This window comes from Apis cerana, linkage group LG11 (genome assembly GCF_029169275.1).
Source record: "Apis cerana isolate GH-2021 linkage group LG11, AcerK_1.0, whole genome shotgun sequence".
Taxonomy (NCBI): Eukaryota; Metazoa; Arthropoda; class Insecta; order Hymenoptera; family Apidae; genus Apis; species Apis cerana.
Genome location: NC_083862.1, coordinates 9,119,310 through 9,142,037, shown reverse-complemented (window position 1 = coordinate 9,142,037; position 22,728 = coordinate 9,119,310). Strand labels below are relative to the sequence as shown.

The 22,728-nt window shown below is 33.0% G+C and overlaps 1 protein-coding gene across 6 annotated transcripts in view; it reads left to right on the top strand.

Moving 5' to 3' along the window:
* The window catches only part of LOC107997749 (nephrin), a 341,330-nt gene extending 318,881 nt beyond the window's left edge, over nt 1-22,449 (top strand). The window contains exons 5-19 of one of the 6 annotated variants that reach the window (XR_009831869.1): nt 6,194-6,373; nt 7,002-7,292; nt 7,514-7,813; nt 8,260-8,396; nt 8,814-8,967; nt 9,372-9,674; nt 10,024-10,299; nt 10,613-10,903; nt 10,973-11,151; nt 11,399-11,819; nt 13,136-13,294; nt 13,716-13,843; nt 14,541-14,727; nt 14,885-20,098; nt 20,167-22,449. Coding sequence is in view for 4 of the 6 variants with exons in the window: in XM_017056557.3 (XP_016912046.2) it covers nt 6,194-6,373; nt 7,002-7,292; nt 7,514-7,813; nt 8,260-8,396; nt 8,814-8,967; nt 9,372-9,674; nt 10,024-10,299; nt 10,613-10,903; nt 10,973-11,151; nt 11,399-11,819; nt 13,136-13,294; nt 13,716-13,843; nt 14,541-14,727; nt 14,885-15,306 (3,428 nt within the window). In the remaining 2 variants the exon portion in view is untranslated. Of the gene's footprint in view, nt 1-6,193; nt 6,374-7,001; nt 7,293-7,513; nt 7,814-8,259; nt 8,397-8,813; nt 8,968-9,371; nt 9,675-10,023; nt 10,300-10,612; nt 10,904-10,972; nt 11,152-11,398; nt 11,820-12,929; nt 13,295-13,715; nt 13,892-14,540; nt 14,728-14,884 lie in introns of those variants that run through there. The other 5 variants (XM_017056557.3, XM_017056559.3, XM_062081677.1 and 2 more) reach the window with 5 other exon arrangements.
* The last annotated feature ends 279 nt before the right edge of the window (nt 22,450-22,728 follow it).

Here is a 22,728-nt window from a genome sequence, read left to right as displayed (position 1 = left end):
AGGTTACAAAAGATGAGTGGCGCGGGAGAGTGGAGAAACGATAGGCGTGACACGAGGGAAAGGAGGCCATAATGGTTCGACGAGCAAAGATCTTCTCTGCCTGTTATCCCCCTCCACTATTTTACGTAATAATTAAATGAATATGAAACAGAGGGACTTGGTGTATAACGTCGGGCTCGTTATCTTTATTTAAATTTCGCGAACCGTGCCTTTCTCCGTGATTTAATCAATCCCCTAAAGTTGTCCTGTTTATAAATCGGCCGGGTAAATACGAGAGATGTCGGGGGAACGAGAATGAGTATCGGTATTGGGAGAAGTAGTTTGGGTTGAAGTTCGATTATTATTGATCGGGAACAGGGAGTTGATAAGGGATCGACCAACCGTTTGATGAATCCTCCTGTTGTGTTCTACGTGGATTTATGAATTAGAAATGTGCGCGTTGAATTGGGTTGTTTTAAGTGAAGAATAAGATTATCGAGTCTTTTTTAAATTGAAGGAGGAAATCTTATCTGTTTATTTCGCAATATTATCGCACAAATTTTCGTTCGCTATTTTATCACCCAAAAAAAGAAATGAAAAGAGAAGAAAAAGAATAACCAAAAAACGTAAACGTATACGTGAGAGAGGTAAAGAATATTTACGTCACAGAATCCATGTAAAAATGTAATACGGCGAGTCTGGATAAAAAGGATGGAAAAAAATAGGAATTTTACGAAATTTTCATCGCAAGCAATCTCACGGCTAAGAGGAAGTGACCGTATTTCGCGTATTTTTACGTTTGCAACAAATACCAGGTGGAACGAGGATCCGGAACAAAAGGTTGTACGAAATTCAGGTCGCGAACCGGCTTTGAAAAGCGGCGCTTAAAACTTCCCTTCGACTTTTCTCGGACATTTTTTGTCAAAGTGGCCACTCGCTTTGCCGGATTCGTCAAAGAACATGTCCTGAAGACCGTGTCATCGTTCTGTGCCATCCTCTACTTGTTACGTCTTTTCTTTAAGGAATCAAAACCGTTTTTGAACGAACAACGTTGTAGATCTCCCCTTCCTCGAAACTTTCAAATTGCACGTGTAAAAATTTTCCCACTTCCCACACCATCTCTCCCCTCTCCTCCCAAAATCGAGAGACTCTGCGACATATTTCGCGGCTGATTTTTTTATGAATTTGAAGGAAATTCGTGCTTCCATCAAGGGAAAATTGATATCCTCTTGTTCGGATTAGTCAAGTTCTTGAGTTTAAGTTTGCGTTTCGTACGAGTCTAATTACTTGTCTTGTAGTCTGTTTGAGTTCGGATGACCTGACTTTGAGTGATTAATGGAAAATGGATAATGTATGTAAGGAGGAGCCGGTTGCTAAAGTGTATGCAATAACGAGAGTAACAAAATTGTTCCAAGTTTTAAAAAAATATTGATTGGATAGAGGAGCGGAATTGTTGTTAAGTAGAATTAAGTAGAATCTATCTTTAATCGTGTAACTAATAATACAACAAATAATGAATTATATTTTTTTAGGAAATTACTTTTCTTTCTTCTCTGTTTGATGAATACTTAAAGATATACAAGTCGAAATGCTAAACCCCGAGGAAAATTTAAATGTTCACAATTTGTGCCAATTGATTGAATCGTCAGCATAAAAGATCGATGATAAGAATCAAGTAGCCGATTCTTCGCTTAACATAAACCCGATCTCTCACGAGGGCGCGCGACAAGCTAAGAAAGATCCACAGCCATAATCGTGTCCCCAAAGCCCCAAAGACAAATTCCGACGTGTAATCGTTCAAATTACGACATTGTTCCACAGGCCACATTTATCCGGTGGATCGTCTGGAACATTGGCGTAAAAACTACCTGAACTTCCTCTCTTCGCCTCCTCCTTGGCGCAGTTCAAATCATTTTTCCGGGGAGGGTTGTTTTAATATTTAAACGAGGCCACGCTATATTCTTCTACCTAGTGTTTTTTGAAAGCACACCAGAGGATAACTTAATAGAGTGTCTTAGTTGCTCCATTATATCCTTTCCAACAATGCACTTCCATTCATCTCTCTCTCTCTCTCTCCCTCTCTTTCTCTCTTCCTCTCTCTCTCTCTCTCCCTTTCAGATCGATCTCCCTTGTACACTCCCCCTTCCCTACCCCCCCCACGATCCCATATTCCCGTTCTTTTCGTGCTGCTCCAACATAGTTAACGTTTCATGATCCCCAGGGTCGTAACTATGGTTTGCAGTACTTGTTCCACCAGCTTGAAAGTTTTATCTACAGCCGTACAGGCTGCGTGAAGATTTTTCGTTCGTAATTCGCCTGGCTGGAACGATAAAGGCCACTCCACTGGTCCATGACGACGATATTAATTGCAATTGCTTCTCTCTCGTCGTTTAATCCTCCTCTCCCCCCTCCTCTCCTTCCCTCTTTCGCCTCGTTTAACGTCGTTTCTCGACGACGAATCAATCGTTCGAAAAATAAAAAAAAAAGAAAAGGAAGAAAAGAAGTGCGTTTCCCCTTTGATCAGTTTTAATCAGTGACAAGATTAGTGATAATAAGAGGAGAAAGGAGGAGAAGGGATGAGAGGGGAAAGAGAGGGAAGTTGAATGTAGGAGAAGGAAATGCACGTTCTTATTTATTAACGATGAAACTACTTTGATTCTAGGAAACGTAATTCGAGCGCGATCTTGAAAAGATTTATTAATATTAATTCGAGTCCTTTTTTTATTCTTTTCCCTTTTTCGTTTATTTTTTTCTTTTTAAATTTACGATAAACTTAATGTTTCGTCTCTGACATTCCATTAGATTTCTTTTCGTTCTTTCACTGTTTTTTTTTTTTTGGTCTTTGACGATAGAAAAATTGCGTGAAAAAATTATGACAATATGTACGTGTATGTTTTGGAAAAATTAATTAATTGTAAATTTTTGTATCCAGAGAATCAAAATTAATAATTCTTAAGAATCTTAAGAAATTTAATAATTTATATTTCTTTAATCAAATTCCAAATATTTAATATCTTTTATTCTTAAAAAAAAATCATATTTTCTCTACAAATCTAAACAGTCACGTAGCTGTAAAACTAATCAAAAACAATCAACTATCGTTCATCTCATAGACACATTTCAATATATTAAGTGCTATAATTCCAAATATTATTCGACTATTCTTGAAAATCATTCGAACTTATTTAATTTATCAAAATGCGACACGTTCTGATTTCCTTTATCGCGTTATATATAATAAATAGACACCAGAAAATGATATTTCACGGTATAACGCGTAAAAAAAGAATAGAATGCGGGAGAAAAATGGAAATGAAAAGAACATCGAGTTCCGACAAATATTCGTTCGTAAAATAATCGCGAGATAACAAGATTTTTGTACTTGGAGTGTATTACGCTCGAGAGACTAATCCCGCTAATTTATTTACAAGAGGGATCATTTGTTACACTTCTTAACCCGAGGAGAAATTATTTCCTCCCCCCAGTTAGAATACGGATGAAAAGAATTTTCATTTAGAACAAAAGGAAATTGGCCGTTGACTGTGAAAATACTGTCGCGACTGGGAAATTGGAGTTCCTTGAAAAAATTAAAAATCAACACGATAGAATAGAAAATGGAAAATCCTCTCGTTTCGTGTACCTTCGGTTGATCGAACGAAATTTTCTGTCCACGGCCAGATTTCTTCTTAAAATCCTGAAAATAATTCCCGCACGTGTCTCGTTTCGAATTTCTCTCTGTATGATCGCTCAACGTATGAAAGATAAAGATGAATTTATTAAGGAAAAATTTTACATTCTTATATAAACAAATATATATAAACGAAAATTAATGAAATACCGGTTTACCAAATTGATCAAAACTTGTCGATTTTAATTTCACCGGGAAATTCGAATGCCTTTCTCGCCCGAGAAACTCGAGAAACATTCTCGTTGCCTCTGTTCAGTCAGTCGGATTTCATACTTTGAGACAAAATTTCGGTGGTTTACGACTAAGTCTCCGAGTCTAGTCTACTTCTAATTGCACCCATGCAAGTTCTTCCTGTCGTTTGCACATGTTCCACCACCGCCGTGAGTTACGTATTGGTTTCTAAATCGATACGCGCTTTTCGTTGATCGCATTCCTATTATCTCCTTTCACTAAATCAGTGATAGCTTCAGCTGTCTAACTTTATTAACAATTATAACTAATGATACTGGTGGAATTAAAATTGCGATTGTCGCTGAGAAATGGTTTAATTAAAATTATATTTTATGACAATTCTGTATTTTAAATGCAATTTTTTTCTTTATACAAATGTTTCATAACGAACGGTCAGATAATTTGTAAAAGTATCTCGAAGAGAAAGGAAATCTTCGTTTATTTATTAATAATAGCGATAAAATTTTAAGTGTACTTTCGACTTCGTGAGTTAAAATCGTCACAATGAGTATCATGTGATATACATAAGAAATAAATAATTTATGCTGAGAATTTCGTTATCCATTAACTAACGAAACAGTCGTATAATTAACATCAAAGACAGATTGCAAGACAATCGTTTAATTAATATTGAAAATAATCGACGACAATTTTCATATCTCTGTACGTCGTCGAGGACAGATATCAATTAATCAAACACCGATATCATTAAATTTAATTAATATCAGACAGTCGACTTGGAAAGTGAAAATAGTAATTAATAATTTAGTAAAATTATTAATTAATACTCCGAAACGAGCATTCAAAATTTTTATACATATCGTAAAATTCAGAATTTTCAATTTTCCATGTATAATTTTTCTATTTAAATCCTAATATTCGAGTAAACTCGAGTAAATAAGAATTGATTATATTTGCCATAAATAAATTTCACGATAAATTAACAAATAAATTCCAAACAAAGATCATTTCGAAGTACCGGGCAAATTTGCATAAAGCCACGTTGAGCATGTTATAATCGAAATTCTCACTGTTTCGATTAAATCTTAAATTATATGCGCCGTTTTAACAATTCGAGTTGACTCGAATTTTTAACAAGTATCGATTAAAAATGAAAATAAAATAAAATAAAAATAGAAATTTAAATAAATAAGATAAAAATTGACGATGAATAATTTATATAGAATAACTTGTCCCAGGTGAAATTAAAGGTGAAATATCAAGAACAAAATCGTATTTCATAGTGGCGCTGTCGCGAGTTACACTTAATAGCATCGAAAATGGTGTCGTTGTGGAAGGATTCTGAAAACTAATAGGTATCGTTGTTTCGGGTAAAAGCCTGTCCGATCTTATTTCATTATTTTTATATATAATTATTTAACAATATTTCGAAAACAATCGAAAATAATCAATAATATGAATAAATATCATCTTGAAACATGGTGTAAAAAGTTTGAAAAATTTTAGAGAGAAAAGTTAATTTTGTATTGTTAAAAAAATCATTGGAAATTTGTAATTTTTTAAAGCTAAACTGGCAAAAAAATTGCAGAATTCAGTACAGAATATTATAAAAATTTATTTATAAAAATATTTTATACAAGATTTTATTTACAATTAATAAATATCTTCATTATGAATAAATTATTCTTCTTTTTCTGCGTGTTTCATTTAAGTAACATTATCAAAAAATTTTTTATCATGAGGATAATTTATATTGATTCTTAAGGGAAAGATCGTATAGGGAAGAAAACTTCAAAGTGCATGATCCTATAGAAATAAATTTAATTTAAAGTTTTTTTAATCCATGGACTATCTTTGGAGTAAGCTTTAAGAGGATCTACTTAGTTTTATGAGAACATGTGTATGTACATTTTTATGAAAGATGGATGAGAGTTCGCATTCGGACAAGATAAAAAGGGAACATGAGAAAATCGACCGAGGAGACGTTAAATTACACAAGTCACGAAAAAGACGGTCCTTTTATTTGATAACCTTTTTCTTTTTTTATCGAATGTAACGTGCACACATACATTGGTTAGCTTAAAAAATATTTCATCATAAATTTATTTTCGTAAAATGACGAATAAATTTAAAAAGATACGATGTAATTTAATAATTCAGGATGAAAGTTGTTTAAAATATTTATTCATATAAATTCATATTCTAAGTTTAAATTTTTCTTAAATTTGAATGATATCAAGAATTTTTATTACTAATTTTAAGAAAAAAAACATATTTCTAGCACTTTTACATCTTAGAATATTATATAAAATTATGGTTTACCACTTGTTTTAGACAAAGAAGTACAAAAGCCAGGTGAGAACAAGAAGGAATTGCTCAAGTACGACACCCATGGTTCCATCGTCATTGTTCCTACTGCTGATGACAACGACATGGATTATACTTGCGAAGCTAATCACCCTGCATTACCCTACAGTATGCCTTTAAGAGCAACCATCAAACTTTCTGTTTTCTGTGAGTACAATTTTCGAAAGTCATATATTAACATTAATAAGAAGAAATATATATCTATATAAAAAAAAATAGAGAAATAAAGAATATTAAAGTGACTCTAAAGATTATAGATCACTTAAAAAAAAATTACAAATCTCACTCAAATATTGCGAGAACTCCAATTATAATTCCTCCAATTATAATTTCTAAGCGTTAAAATAATCACGTATCAAAATTAAACCAACGCCAATTAATAATACTGAACGAGAGACTTCAGGAAACGTTACGTCAAATTAGTTAATTACCAATCGTCTAAATTATATCGATCATTACATCACCAGTTCGGTTTATTGAGCATTCGTCTGTCTCATTAATTACTGAAATTATCCCCGTGATAATTACAATTATTTCCATCTACGCGTGATATCGAATCAGCGTTATAAGAAACAGAGGAAAAATCCATCGAACGAATGCGATACGACCTGACATGTTAATTTTACACGTCGCTATCCCTTCTTCGCCTCTTCCGGTTTGAAACTTTTATTGAGAAACTTTTTCCATTACTAAAACAACGAGAACAGATCCCCATTCTTTGCCCGACGTATGCCTTTTTTGCCTCGAAACTTGCATGATCGAATCATTTTTCCAGATCCACCCACCATGCCGTATATCGAAGGTTACACCGAGGGTGAGACGGTGAAACGTGGACAACAATTGGATCTGACCTGTCGATCTCGCGGAGGGAACCCACCTCCCCAAATATTCTGGTACAAGAACAACGAAAGGATCTCGTCACCCTACAGAAACGAGGGCCACTTCTCTGAGAACGTGTTGTCCATTACTGCAAAAGCGCAGGACAATAACGCGAGATACAGATGCGAGGTATTCAATATCATGAGCGTGGAACCTTTAAAAGTGCACGTGGATCTGACTGTACTTTGTAAGTATATTTTCCCTTGGAATGTTTTTTTAACTCGTGATACAAAAATTACACGTTTTTTTCTTTAACTTAAACATTTAATTAAAATATAAATTACTTCGTTATTAATTTTTTCAACTATTCGTAATCATTCTCCGTCTTTACGTCATTTCCACACGCTTCTTCACAGGAAGAGAAGTTCAATTCAATCAATCAAACGAACCACAATTATTTTTCCCCAGTCGCGCCATCCGGAGTGACGATCACCGGGCCAACAGAAGCGAAGGCCGACGAACAAGTGGTGATCACCTGCACCACGGAGAACTCGAATCCTCCCGCGGATATCAAGTGGACAGTGGACGGTCACAATTTCGAGAGCAACGCCTCTAGAACCGAGCCAGCTCCCGAAGGGGGTTGGATCACCACGTCCAACGTGACGTTCAACATAAATCGCACCAGTCGCAGTATAGTCGTGATATGCGACGCGTCTAATGTGAAACTGACCGAGAACGTCGTCAGAACCCACACCATAACCGTGATTTGTGAGTAACGCGCAATTCTGATGGGATTGACAATTGAACGAACGAACGAAATGTAAACATAATCTGGAAGAGCGACGTGGATTTTGACGATGAGATTAATATATACGAAATTAATCCTAAGACTTCGCCTGTCTCGTCAGTTTATCCGAGATCTACGAGTCTGTATCGAGCATGAAATATTCCAACACGAATCTCGAATATATCTATAAATGTATATACGAACTTATTGGACAGAATTAATTTCATCGGTTCGCGGAATCTATAGTTTCGTGTACAAAGTTCCTCTGTTCAACTCGAACCGCGCAGAATATTATCTTGATACGTCTTCCGCGATGCGTTTTGTCGGATAATTTGAGTGTCTTGTAACGTCTTGTAAGATACTATGATATCGTGTCTTGTCCAGTAGATTGTATCTATTATACGAGTTTATATTTGTTTTGCGATAGATCCACCGTCGAAACTTAGTATCACCGGTTACGAGGAAGGAACGACGATTGACGCAGGAACGGTGCTGAGATTGTTGTGCACCGCAACTTCCGGAAATCCACTCGCCACGTTGAGTTGGTACAAGAACGACAGAAAGGTGAATATGATCCTTGATCATTATTTGTGTATAATGGTGTTTGTAAAGAATGATTAAATGTGAATCATCGTTTTATGTTTTTGCTCTTGTGGTATAATTATATTTTTTTATTGATTATTTATTAACAGGTTGTATATAACAGAAATAATGCTTAATTGAAATTATCAAAATTGTTTGTGAAATTTCTGTATCATAAAATTAAAAAAATTGAAAAGAATGAATTTCAATTATAATCATTATTATAAATATTTAACATTAAGATATAAAATGTTTTTTTTTTAATAAGGAATAAGGATTAATATTGATATTTTTCTTTATTTTATTAATTTAATAATTTTAATCCTCTTCTTTTTAAATCTTTAGTAATTAATTATTTTTTTTTTATATAATTATTTATCCGTGTATCTTTTGTTTTAGGTACCGGGAACCACGAGAACGCGAGACCATGCGGTTTCAAGCGAGTTAACGATACTCATAAATGCATCTGACAATAACGCGCGCATACGATGCGAGGCAGCGAATTCCGCAACACAAATTCCCCTGCTCAAAGTGCTCGTCCTGAAAGTTAACTGTAAGATCTACAGTAAAATATATAATATCTTATATTTTACGTAGAATGTTTAAAAAAAAAATGCAAAGATATATTTTCATCTATCATCTCTATTTTCTTTAATTCGTCTTTTCAAACTCCTCGAATTTTTTATTTTCTCCGGTATATTTCAACTTCCAAAATGAACTTCGAAAGATCATTTTACCCTCTGTATTCTACCCTCTAAAATTCTCTAAATTCTACCTCGAAATCTTCCAGGCAATCGCATTTATTCTCAACAATTTGTATCCCTATCTTTTAATACCACATAAATGAAGTCCCTCCTTTTGCTCCCCAATCTTTGAATAAATTTATCTCGTCTCGAAAAGCTTGGTGGCAATTATTTCCGAACAATTAACCCAAAATTGCCATTGTTTTTGCCGTAGTTCCGCCTGATAAAGTCAAGATCACCCGTGAGCCACAGAATCTGCACGCAGGCCAAGAGGGTCATATCATTTGCGAATCGAGCAGCAGTAATCCGGCGGCGGAGATGTCGTGGTGGAAGGGCGGGATCCCGGTTCAAGGTACCAAAAATGGCACTAAGCCCGGCTTACATGGGGGATTTCTATCGTTCGTCGAGCTCTCGTTGGACGTAACGGAAGAAATGAATGGAGAAGTGTATACGTGTCAAGCGAGAAACAATCAAATGGACAGGTCCATTCACGACGCTACTACGCTCGACGTATTGTGTAAGTACCATAAAAATGTCTCAAAATTGAATGGATGAATTGATTGAATTTAAATGAAAATTATATTAACAGATTCTTATTTTCAATCAAGTGTATAATTTAATAAAAGATTTAATTCTTTTAAATATCTGTATATAATCTACATATATAATAATGAATTTCATTATGTTGAAGCATCTTCGTTGAGTATATCATAATAATCAAATCTTATAAAATGAAATCTTTGTAATTGATTTAGATTTATAAATATATATCAAAATAGATCTCATCTTTATTATTAATGCATATATATATTCTATAATTAGAGGAGAAAGCATGGTTCAAAAGAAAAATGAATTTTTTGTTACAGATAAACCGATATTCTCCTCAATCGAGCCTTACGAGTTAATTGGAATGGAAAGCGAACCTTTCGTGATTTCCGTTTCAGCTATGGGAAATCCTAACGAGATAAGTTACACGTGGACTAGAGATGGTTTACCTCTGGTCAGTAATAACAGAAGAATATCTGTTCGTGCTTCCACGTTAAATATCACTAAACTGGATCGTCACGATGCCGGAACTTATATCTGTGAGGCCACCAACGAAGAAGGCACGACATTTTATCAATTGAACTTAACTGTTCAATGTAAGTGAAATTTTTCATATTTCAATAGTTTTAGAATTTTAAATTGTTAAATTTCCATATCACTCTACTTTTATATTTTTGAATTTTAATTCTACATTTCCATATTTCAAAATTTTTAAATATCACTCTCATTTCACTCTACCATATCTGTATTTTAAATCACCAAAGTTTCATTTTATTTCATTTTTAGATTACTAATTTCATATCCTCAATTTTTAAAATTATATAAAAAAGAAAATTTAAGTATTCGATCAATTGAATTTCAACGGTGTGGAAATTCTTAATTTTCTCACGTGCATCGCATATTTTTCAGATTCAGCGAAGATTAAACGCACCTCAACTTCGGGGATAGTATATTCTCCTGGAATCGAAGCGAAATTGTTCTGCGAAGTGGACGGTAGTCCCATAGGAGACGAATACGTCACGTGGCAGAAAGTTGGCTCAAACTCGGAACTCTCCGGCCGATATTCCACCTCTTTCATCAACAAAACTTCTTATCTGCACATCGAGAACCCTGATCAAGAAGATGTTGGAGAATATCAATGCAAAGTTAACAATGGAATCGGCAACGTCACCTCTGAACCTATTCTTTTCATCACAAACTGTACGTGCTTCTTTACATAAATATGTTTTAAATATGTATCTTTTTTTTTAAAATAATATTTTCATACAGTCAAACCACAAATGATGAATACACCATTGACGAGAAGAGCAGCAGCAAACAAAGGAGCAAACGTTCAATTGTTATGCAAAGCAAGAGGCTCGCCTTTACCTCGATTCTCTTGGACATTTAATGGAAAAACATTGCTTCCTAATGTCACAGAACATAAATACGGAATTACGCACACTGATGTAAGCTTTCAATATATTCTTCAATTATTCTTTACAAGATTTATATTCGTTTTCAATTAATTTCTTAAACAAACCTTTAAGAAAAATTACTTTATATCGTGCAAATATTTTAAATGGAAAAAATCTTAAAATTGAAAGATTTTTATATAAACAAAATTATGAGGAAATTCTGAAACTTATTTATTTATATAATCCCGAAAATTCATCTGTTTAATCTCAACAAACTTTTTTGCAACTCTTATTGCAGTTAAGCGAATTAATTTCCAATTCGACGTTGACCATTTTCCGTGTGGCATCGCACGATTACGGGAAATACGAGTGTCGTGCAACGAACAAAATGGGTCAGTCGACGGATATGATACATCTAGATGTGACGTCGCCGCCGGACAAACCTAGCGATCTTGAGGTGTTCAACGTCACCCACGATTCTGTCACACTAGTGTGGAAAAGAGGATTCGATGGTGGTTTGCCAACCTCGTATCAGATACGTTGGAGGCAGGCTCTCGATTACGAGCATCGATACCACTATCTGGATGTATCGGCAGGAGAATATAAAACCACGATAACAGGATTGTCCCTTGGGACGTACTATGTGTTCAGCGTGAAAGCTATCAATGAGAAAGGGGACAGTGGCTTTCTACCTGACTTGGTTAAAGTTCAAACGCTCCGTAAGTCTTTTTTTTTTTTTTACCTTTTAAACTATTTCAATGCTATTTGCCATAGTAGTTGCTTTGTTAGGTAAAAATCAATTTTAAATTTTGGACTAACCAGACTAAATTGTGAAACCGTTTGCTAGGATATTAAAAACGGTTTTTGTTGACTAACAATTAGATTAATATTTTATATTTATTATTTTTTATTTTTTTTATTTAGAAATAAGTTCTATCATTGGATACGTATGTATTTAGTTTTGTTAGTAGAGTAATAATGGTAAAGTTCAATGAGAAGATGTAGCTTGGTTCGAGGGAAATAGTAAGAATAGGGCGCAGCTATGTAATTTCATATTTAATATGTGTAGTCAGCTTTGAGTAATGAAATATTATCATTTAATTTAAATGTATATTTGCAATTGTTCTCTAGGAAAATAGAGAATAAATTTAATTGGTGAAGGAAATATAATGTTGTACTTTGCTTGCTTTATTAATCATCTTTCCAGGAAACCCACATTCAAAATATATATCCACGTTTAAATCTCATTATACTAATTATATTTCCTCTTCCAAATCAAATTTTCCATTAAAAACAATTGCTTATATGCCTTTAAATTATTATTCCCATAAAATAAACAAAAAACATAGCTTATATAACAAAAAATATCCACATTTTTGCATTAAATCAACATCATGTCTCGTTTGTCTGCTTCATCATCGCATTTGATCTTTTTTTTTTTTTTTTTGCTGAAACAAAGAAGAAAAAAAAGAATCGATACGCGAAATACCTAAAGCTTAATCGCATCGAATATACAATGCAACGAGTAAAGTAGCATTTATTCACATCGCATCTAATGAGAAATATCGATCATCATAATTACCAGTATTTAACCGATTGACATTCCGTGACGTAAATTGATTAATAGTCGTTATGCCTGTAACGATGAAGTCTCGAACGAAGAATTACCATTGCTGATGGACTTAGGCGTGCTAATTAAACACCGCGAACACGGCGGCAATAGTTTAATAATAGATCGATCCGAATCGCTAAAATTGTAACTAACCATTGTGGACTGTTATCGTTGCATGAATAACAATTCGGTGATGGGGCGTTGGCTTGGCTTACAGGGGAGGCACCACCTACCGACGTGACATCCAGCGAGATTAATTCTTCCTACATCATCGTCATTATCATCACTGTTTCCGCCTCTGTTTGCCTACTCATTGCTGCGCCCATAGTCTTTGCTACATTAAAATCGAAAAAGAAGGCCCAACGTTCCGGTAAATATAATCAATCAGCCCTATATCGTCTTTTTTCTGCTTTTATCCTGCAGGGCCGAATAACGCTGAGAACCTGCCGGACGTTCTCTTGGAAAAGGGGGATTTTACAATGAATTATATCTATACGTTTGCAGCAACCTCCCTCATCTTTTTTATCATTAATATCTTCATCATCGTGTTGTGGTACATTATGAGAAAGCGAAATAAATCTCGTAAGTTAATTTACGTACAATGAATTTTGATCCGGTTTGACGTCTGAAAAAAAAAATATAATATATAACATTATAATTTTATGTATGTGTATATATATTTTAATTTTAATCTGGTGATTGTGTCACAAGATATGATACATCAAATTTTACTTTTAAAAGTATTATGTTAATTTCAACATGCACACTATTATTAATTTTCACAAACTTTCTATCATGTTTTATTTCAACAAATATATAATATTGTTTGCAAAGTATTTTAAATGAAATTTGATACAAAAGTAAAAAATTTAAGTTTAAAAAAAAAATTAGTGACAGTCACCGGATTAATTAACATTTTAATTTTATTTTTAAAATGTTAATACAACAAACAAGAAACGTGAAATTTTTGAACATTTCATAATATGTGTTTTTATTTGCGCAGGAATAAACAAATCGCAAACAGCGGATATGTATGCGCCATCAACCGTGAATGGAGACACCATGACCGGCGAATTAAGTTCGGTATCGGATGAGAAGAGCGACGTTAACTTCGACACTAATGATTACGTGGTCAGTGCGATCAGTCAGTATGTTCTTAGTAACAAGTAATGCCGGAGGGTAGGTTTGAGTTCTATTAACACATTTCTGTTCCATTTTGCTTCCGTTTTGGGCCCCTTTCGCTTATGTTTTCGGTTCTTCTTAGATAGAAATAGTTTTTCAAATTTTTAAATCTTCTCCCTTCTTCGGCATTTTATTAAATTAGAATTCTTTTCTTTACTGTTTCTTTTTTTTTCTTTTTTTTCAGTTTTGATTACTATATTGTAATTTTTTCTTCGTTTCATAACGAAAAAACCCTTATTTAGAAGCTTTACTAAGTAGTATATTCTTCTTACTGCGAATTCTATCAATAATATTTCGATTTTTAAGCAAATTTTAACTTCGTTTCTTGCAGTACTCTTAAATATAGACAAGTTACGGGGTGGATGTTTAGAGGTAGTTTCCATGCACGTAAAACACACCAAGAATCTCTCGTAATGTATCAGAATGATGAAGTTAATGTCGACGCGAAATATATCGCTTTAATGCATGCAAAACTGGTAACGTACTTGCGTACAATTCATACTGATACGCTACGAAATTATAGAATTATTCGATTAATGATTCATTTTATTGCGTTTAGTCAATAATAAATTCATAGACAAATTCCAGGTTTTCCCCCATCCTACGTTAATTTAACATTATATTTTCTCTTTATGTAACATAATAGGACGAGGGACGAAAGACCGCAGCTAGCACGTATTTGATAGATCAAACAATGCAAGATTTTGGAAAAGGCAATATGGAAATGCAGGTACATCATCAAGGAACACTTGGTCGCCGTGGCAACCACATTCAACCACCAATAAGCATGGATTCACCGCCACAACGAACGACAGCCAGTGGAACACTTTCTGGTATATTACTCAAATTTCAGAAGATATTATATTTTAATATATAATAGTAATGACTTTCAAATTTATACATTTAAAGAGTTCTTTTAGGATCATGCAAAATGTTAATTCTTCGATTATATAAATATCTATAATTTAACATAACTTCCATTTATTCCAGTTTCGAAGTCGAGTTACATCGGAAACCCTAGTCCGGCACCGCCAAACGACGTAAACTTCTACAGTGTCGAGATCGACAATGGCCGTTACATGGGATATGAAACGAATCACAGTCCAGTGGTGGGTGATCCAGGTTCAGGTAGTTATTATCCATCCATGAGTCCCACTGGACATATGCTTTCGAGTCATGTGAGCAGCGGGACAGGCACGTTGACACGCAGCAGAACCTTACCACGTCCAGTCCCACCACCAGATGTGACTGTGATGACTGCTGGATCGAAATCACCGATACCACCGTCGGTACCTCCACCACCTACTACGTTTGCTCGGTCGGTATCCAGCAACGCGCACACTCACGGTCATCCATTGTCGACTTTCACTCCCACGCCAGCCTATTCCGATATTGATGGTCATCTTGTCTGAGGATCGCCAATATTCGGCCCTAGTTCGGTGCGTGGAAAATATCGTGCCGTACCGAGGGACGAGACTATCATCGTGACAGAAAGAACCACCCGGCTCTAATATACATCTTGATCTGTGGCTGTCGAATCATGGAATTTTTTTACGAATCTTCGGCCTTCGTTCGTCGTTTTCGACATCTCACTGAGCTATATGTCAGTTTGATATCGTTCGAGAACGTGAAACAGAATTTTTTTGATGAAATTGTGCGATCATAAAGAGTTTTGTGTGGGTGCTTCGATGACTTTCTCATACACATTATCCTCCTTGAACATAAAAGAAAGTAACGGAAGTATGTAAATAGAAACAAAGGAAAAGAGGAACCGATGTTGCGGTTTCTATACGTAATTTTTAAGTAGCATGCGGTAACACCGTTTGCGATATGCAATATGCATTCCTTATATGCTGATTTTATTGGTTTTTCCGCGGACATAATTATCAAATACGTACCTCGACTTGGATCTTATGATAGATCATATAATTACGTTTTTCGCATATCACATTTTAAGAAAAACGATTGATACTTGTGAACAACCCATTGGAATCAACTCTGAAGATATTTTCGTGATATCACAGTTAGCATGCTATCAGTGATTTATTCAATTTGTTTTTACTATTTCTTTCTGTGGTTTTTGATTGCGCTTATTTACGCACTTTTACTTAATTGTGACGACTTCATAGTGATGTAAAGACTTACATGATCCATCGTGTGAATTAAATGGAAATCGACGAATTTGTGGATGGAAGAAACTCATCTGAGAATGTTCATTCTAGTGAGCACAAAGATATGATCAGGTTAAGTTGCATTTTGCTGAGTTAATATCATTAAATGATAAACTCATGCGATCCAACTGATAAATTAGATTGTAAATTAGAAAAAAAGATATAATAATGAAACGAAATATCAGGGAAATTCGCGAGCCGTAACAATATATAACAATTTAAAAATTTTTTTTAGAAATATGTTATACTTATAATATATTCGATCGATGGCGCTTTTGAAAGTCGAATTTTAAATCTCGATTTTAAATCGATAATATTATCGAAATTCTATCGATGCTACTACTCTCGATATCATTATGTAATAATGCCAAATGATTTTTTCACTTTTTTTTTTCTTTCCTCTTTTTTTATGAATGACCGTCCGTTTTGAAGTTAGTTAATAAAATATTAATAAAATATTGGCGAACATATTCATGTTTGAAATTTTAAAGAGGAAACGAGACAATCGTTTTACATAGGGAAAGAATTGACAACTGATTTGTAATCAGTATATATTACTGATTTTTTTCTTTTCTTTCCCTTTTGCTCATTACAAAACGCGTTCTCTGTGTTAGATTGAACAATTTTTTCAAGCAAAAAAGTGATATGTGAGATAAACAGAAGCTATTTGTGAAAAATGATCTATCGGTGACAGTCAATGTGATCAAAACGTTTATGAAAAATGTTTGATAGGTATTAAAATAGTAGAAGATATTTAGATAAGAAAATTCTAAAACAATGGACGCGATATAAAAGTGATTTTACTTTCTTACTTTGATAGATCAATATTTTGTTCCATATATTAGAGACATGATTCCCGCGCTTTTTGAGGTTAAGAGGGTAATCAAGCAAATTTTCTATAAAATTCAATTTTACAAAAGCAGATTCGATTCAAAATTTATAAAAAACATGTTTTCTTCGTACACTATTAAAAAATTATATGTATATAGATATGAACATGTTTGCATATCATAATTTTTTTAATTGTTTATTTTTTATTTGTTTTGTGACTCGTAATTTCGTAATTTTCTATGAATATTATTAAATGATCGTTTTATTTTTTAAAACGTTGAATTTTAATATATACGTATAAAATATTACGTATAAAATTTACGGAATTTCCACTGCCGAATCCTAAAGTCAATACTAATACGAATAGTTTAATTAATTAATTGTCGTGAAACGCATTTGTATGAACGCTTTGTTCATGTCATTATTGTTACGGGAATTGGCGCGAAATAAAATAGCAAATATAAAGCGTTAATTCTATTTTATGCGTTCGATAAAAAAATGTTTTTGCTATTAAAATGATTGATATTTCGTTAAATAAGATTTAGTTATCAAACTCAATATATTACAATTATGCACGATAAATATGAACGAATAATAAGAATATTTATAAAGTAAACAGTTTTCACGTGATATCCAATGAGTGCTGATTTTGTTTTCTATCTTTTATGTATAGTTTTATTACTTCGATTAACAAAATCGGCACAATCAGGGAATAGAAAATAAATGATTATTAACAATTTATTATTACGCGGTACGATACATACGACGTTTATAATTAAATTACAAGAAATATGCCAAATATTTACAAATATTGTTAATTGTCGTTTAAGAATGATATTTTGTAAAAATAGCTAGTAAGTAATTTTTTTGTTTTAACTATGATATTACAATATAACTTCACTGCCTAATTTTTATTTTTGTACCGCGAATACGAATTTTTTTATACTAATTGATATAAGACTTAGCATCACGTGAAAACAGTTAACTTATTAACAAAAAAAAAAGACAGTCGCTTAATATTATTTTTTCAAAATGGCAATAGCTTCAAGCCACCTATATATATATATTCAAGTAAAAAGTATAATATCGCAACGAAATGATACGATATTTATTAAAAAGAATCACAACAATATAAAAAAAAAATGTAATCAACATAATCAGTGAAATCTATTATATATGCAACAGAAATTAAAAAAAAAAAAAGAAGTAGGAAAGACAAAAACAAAAAGAAAAGAAATAAAAGTGAGTGTCTTGGAGTAGTGATATCTTCAAAAAAGACAATAGTACATAAGTTTAATTATACGAATATGAGTTTAGTTAAGAGTAAACTATTTCCCTGGCACAGCCAAGTTAGAAGTTGCATTTTTGCATAAAAGGACTTTATGCAAAACGATAAGACAGAAAACGTAGTTCGACTAAATGTTTATACATATATATTTTTGCATTTATTTCCATTAAAAATTGATTATCCTTGTAAATAGTGCGATATGTCTCAGCGTTTCACACACTCCAGAAAAAAACAAGTAATTAAAGAAAATGGATCATATGAGGGTCTCACTTTACCTAAGCTATAATGAAATATTGTATAGGATTATTACGCGCTAGGCCACATATTATATCTGGAAGAAAACAAAAAAAGAATTATTCCAGTTATCGGACGAGACAGCGTCTTTCCGTTTATCGAAAGCCTAAGTAGTCCACATATATTTTTGAAAAGAAAGAAAAAAAAAGAAATACAAAAAGACACCGTATATGTTTGGCCTATTGTAAGAAAGAGTCTCGCGAACACACGATGACGCGTGAAGCGCCACGAGCGACGAAAGCTCGTATTAAAAATTGGTCGACGAGGTGTGAGTTTCGTTCAACTTCCATGAAAGAAAAATCATGATCGATACGCGCCCATTTCTTTCAACAAATTTGTATATCGAAATAACGAGAACAGAAAAGGAATAAATTAAAAAGAACGAATCTATGTTTGCAATGTTCAATATAATCAACAAAAGATGACGTTGAGAAATCTACGCACGACCCTGGTAACTATCATGCTTCTAATTTGGCTCGCGTATCGTACGAATGTAAGTTAAGGAATACGTAATAAGTAAGATTGCTCCAAAAATACACAGAAATGCAGCATCATTCGCATATCCACATTCAACACATACACTTCACATCTATGCGAGAAATCACTTTGGATTAAATCCACGTAAATGTAATACGAGAATCACTGCGTAGATATGTATATTCTGAGCAATCATACTTATCGATAGAGTCTCGAAAGGATCGAGCGTGAACGATAGTATCGATAATCGATTGCATCCTACACTATTTTCATTCTATTGCAATCATTGATCGAGCTATCGGTTCGTGCGAGAATCGATCGGGTCTGCTATGTTTGTAAAGTATTCTTGAATAAACACGTAACATAAAAAGAAACGAAAGAATGAACTTGCACGCGCGGTAAAAGGAAAGACAAGGAAATCTTAAGAATGTCGTTCACATTGTATACTTTTTCGCGCCGTTGTCATGTGTGTTTTATGCTTGAGAACTGTTTGAAAGTTTTACGAATATAACGTTTTCGTAGCATGCGCTATTGTTATTTCATTAATCAAGAAGGACACTGATTTGTTACGGTAGATTCTATAAAGCTTAAAAAAAAAAAAGAAACGTGTATTGTTAACCGCTGCTGTTGTGTATGGAGCCGCATCGTTCGGCTTAGACTGATGATAAAATTCACGTATGCTCAATTAGAGATCATGTTTGCGCATAATTAAGAATTCTATTTACATATACATGTTTTATATTTGTAATTAATGAAAATCATCTATACTTAATATTACCTGATATTATTAGATTATGTAATCTCCAAAGTATTTGCTCATCAAAGTGCTAGGCAAGTTAGACGGACCGATATTCGTCCAAAATGGTACCTTGGAGATGGACATACCATCTAACAGTACGATATTTGATATTTTACACAATAATTAATAATTTCGTTGATTATTCTAAGACATAGTCAATCCTAATTATACAATCATTAAGATACGAGAATATATATATATATATATATAAATTAACCGTTTTACATGTATATAATGTACATATACAAAACTTAGATAGACAAGAACAAAAAAGGAAAAAGAAATGAAATGCATAACGAATTAATATCAAATTTAAAGAAACGATCGAGAGCTTTCGTAACTAGGTAAATATTCATATTAACTTTTGATGGTTTTTCTTGGTATTCGTTTTTTCTATTTTTTCCTCTTTTAGAAAACAACAGAGAAAAAAACGAATATAAAAGAAAGAAGAATAATTCTCTCGCCGACGATACTATTATGATTGTACGTGTCGTTCTATGTTTTGTATCTGAAGGCGCTGCACAAAGAACGACATAAAGTTGCGACAAAACTATGAATATACAATAAATCGCCGAAAGTGACGTGACGAATTTTACCGTGACGAACTTATCCGTTCCAAATTACCATTTCCGTACAAGAGGCGAAGACTGGTTATAAATACATGAGCCGTTGTTTGTCATTTTTTGATGCTTCGAACGACTCGATTTTGTATTCGATTTCGATTATTCGTTAGAACAAAATACATTTTCAATTAAGATACTCTTCGATCTCTTCGATAATCGATTGTTGCGTTTCATTACAAATCGACAGGCAAAAAATCTCGCGCTCAAAATAAAAAATGAGCGATCGCTTTGGGAAATATATTATTTTGCATTATAATTATTCGATAGCTTTTTAAACTAAACGAAATTAGCATATTTATTAAATATTCTATAGAAATTATTTTGAATTTTGCGCTTTTACAAATAAAATAATAATGCAAAAACATAAAATTGGAAAAAACATAATTGGGCATTCACATAAGAAAAATAAATAAATTTATTGTCTCAAAGCAGATTTCTTGCGCGTCAAATGAAGAAAAAGACAAATTTATCGCGATATATCGAGCGATACTGATAAACGATAAATCGTTAAGCGTATCATCAGATATATATTGCTTCCGTTTGTGTGCCAATAAAGAAAAATCGACATTCTTGATGTATAAATATATGAAACTTAAATGAGAACGATATTATTGTTACGCGGGCCGCTGTTACGGCTAATTTTTTCTGATCAGAATTTACGATGCAATGTAATTCTTTGGAGCAATCATCGCTGTTTATAAGTACAACCGATAAAAATTACTGAAGAGGGAAAAAAGAAGCTCTCCGATAAAAGAAAAAAATAAAAAAAAAAAAAAAAGAAAAAGAAAAAAAGAAAAAAATGAATAAGAGAGACAGACGGGAAGAAAAAAAATCGTGTAATATAAACTAAGCTACCGAGCAATTGGTATGCATTAATTACTTGTATATATACATAGTATTTTTACATTCTAATTCTAAATTACATTTCCAATTCTAAATGGTAATAACATTACTCTGTGAGCTTCGCTTGTCATTTGTGTAAATCGTCGATGATATTTCTTTTATATTTGTTCGATTTAAAAAATAGAAAAGCTAACGCGAATGTTATGAACGTTACGCGGCAAACGTTATACCTTTTCTTGTGCTTATTTTATTGCACCCTCTTGCACAAGATTCAATACACGCCTCGTGCCTTCATCGCACTTAAATTAATTGATTAGAATGTATAAGGTTATGGTCGTACGTGTAATGTTCCTAGTCGTGATTATTCGTGGGAAAAATTATTTGCTATTTTATGGCAGATATTTGTATTTTTATCATAATTGCATTAACTTGTACAGGCCACATCCATATCTATAATTGATCAAGATATAAAGTGACATTTCGTTTGATACGAAACATAAAAAATTAATATTCCGCGAATATTTTCGTAAATGTGACATCCCACGTGGCCATAAACCAATTAGGATGACAAGAAGAATATTTCATTGGGCACGTCGTGTTACGATGTATTCGATGTTTGTACGTGTAATTTGACTTCTATTTCACTTATGCTCATAGCGGATGTGATCGTATCTTCTCGAATACACTGTTATACGACGTGCAAAAGCGAAGAATAACATTCACTGAGATGTACTCGTGCACATCTTTAGCCATTAACAAGTTAAAACATCGCCCCATATGGCTTAAATGTTAGGTTTTTTCTACAAGAAATCTTCGCCAAAATTCGTCGTATCGAAATTCATGTTTTCTATTTTGTTTTTTACACATAGAGACAGAGCGAAGCTCAACATACTAGTCCTTACTTTAAAACCAAAGTAAAGAGAAAACAACATTGTGTAGCTTTTAAGAATCTCCATTACGTATTCACACCTGTGTGTCTATACAAAAGGCATAATTATAATTAAATAATTCAATCATCGTAATTAGGTAAATGACTAACCGATAAGCGAATAGATAAAGAAGAGAATACAATGGATAAGCCACTCGTTAAATGTATCGTTTTATTTTAATTCATTTTTTTACTACACAATTAACATTTTATCTAGCAACTTTCGTCGGCTAGGAATGTAAATTCTGTATCTGTATATTGTTTTCCTATTTCAACTATTAAAAGTGATCGTCAACTTAAACATTGTGTCGTTTTTTTTTTTTTTATTTTATTATAAAATATGTTCAGTTTATTATGTGTTATAATATAATTTTATATTCAATAAGAAAGTATATCTCTCTTTTTCTTTATGAATTTGTTTATGTAAATATTAAAAATAGCAATTGATACCAATTAATATAATCACTATTGTTAATCATTATCGTACCTAACAATATATAGGATAATATTAGCATTATATTAGGATAATACTAGGATTTTGATTTTATATTTCATATTCTTAAATATTGATCGCGCATAA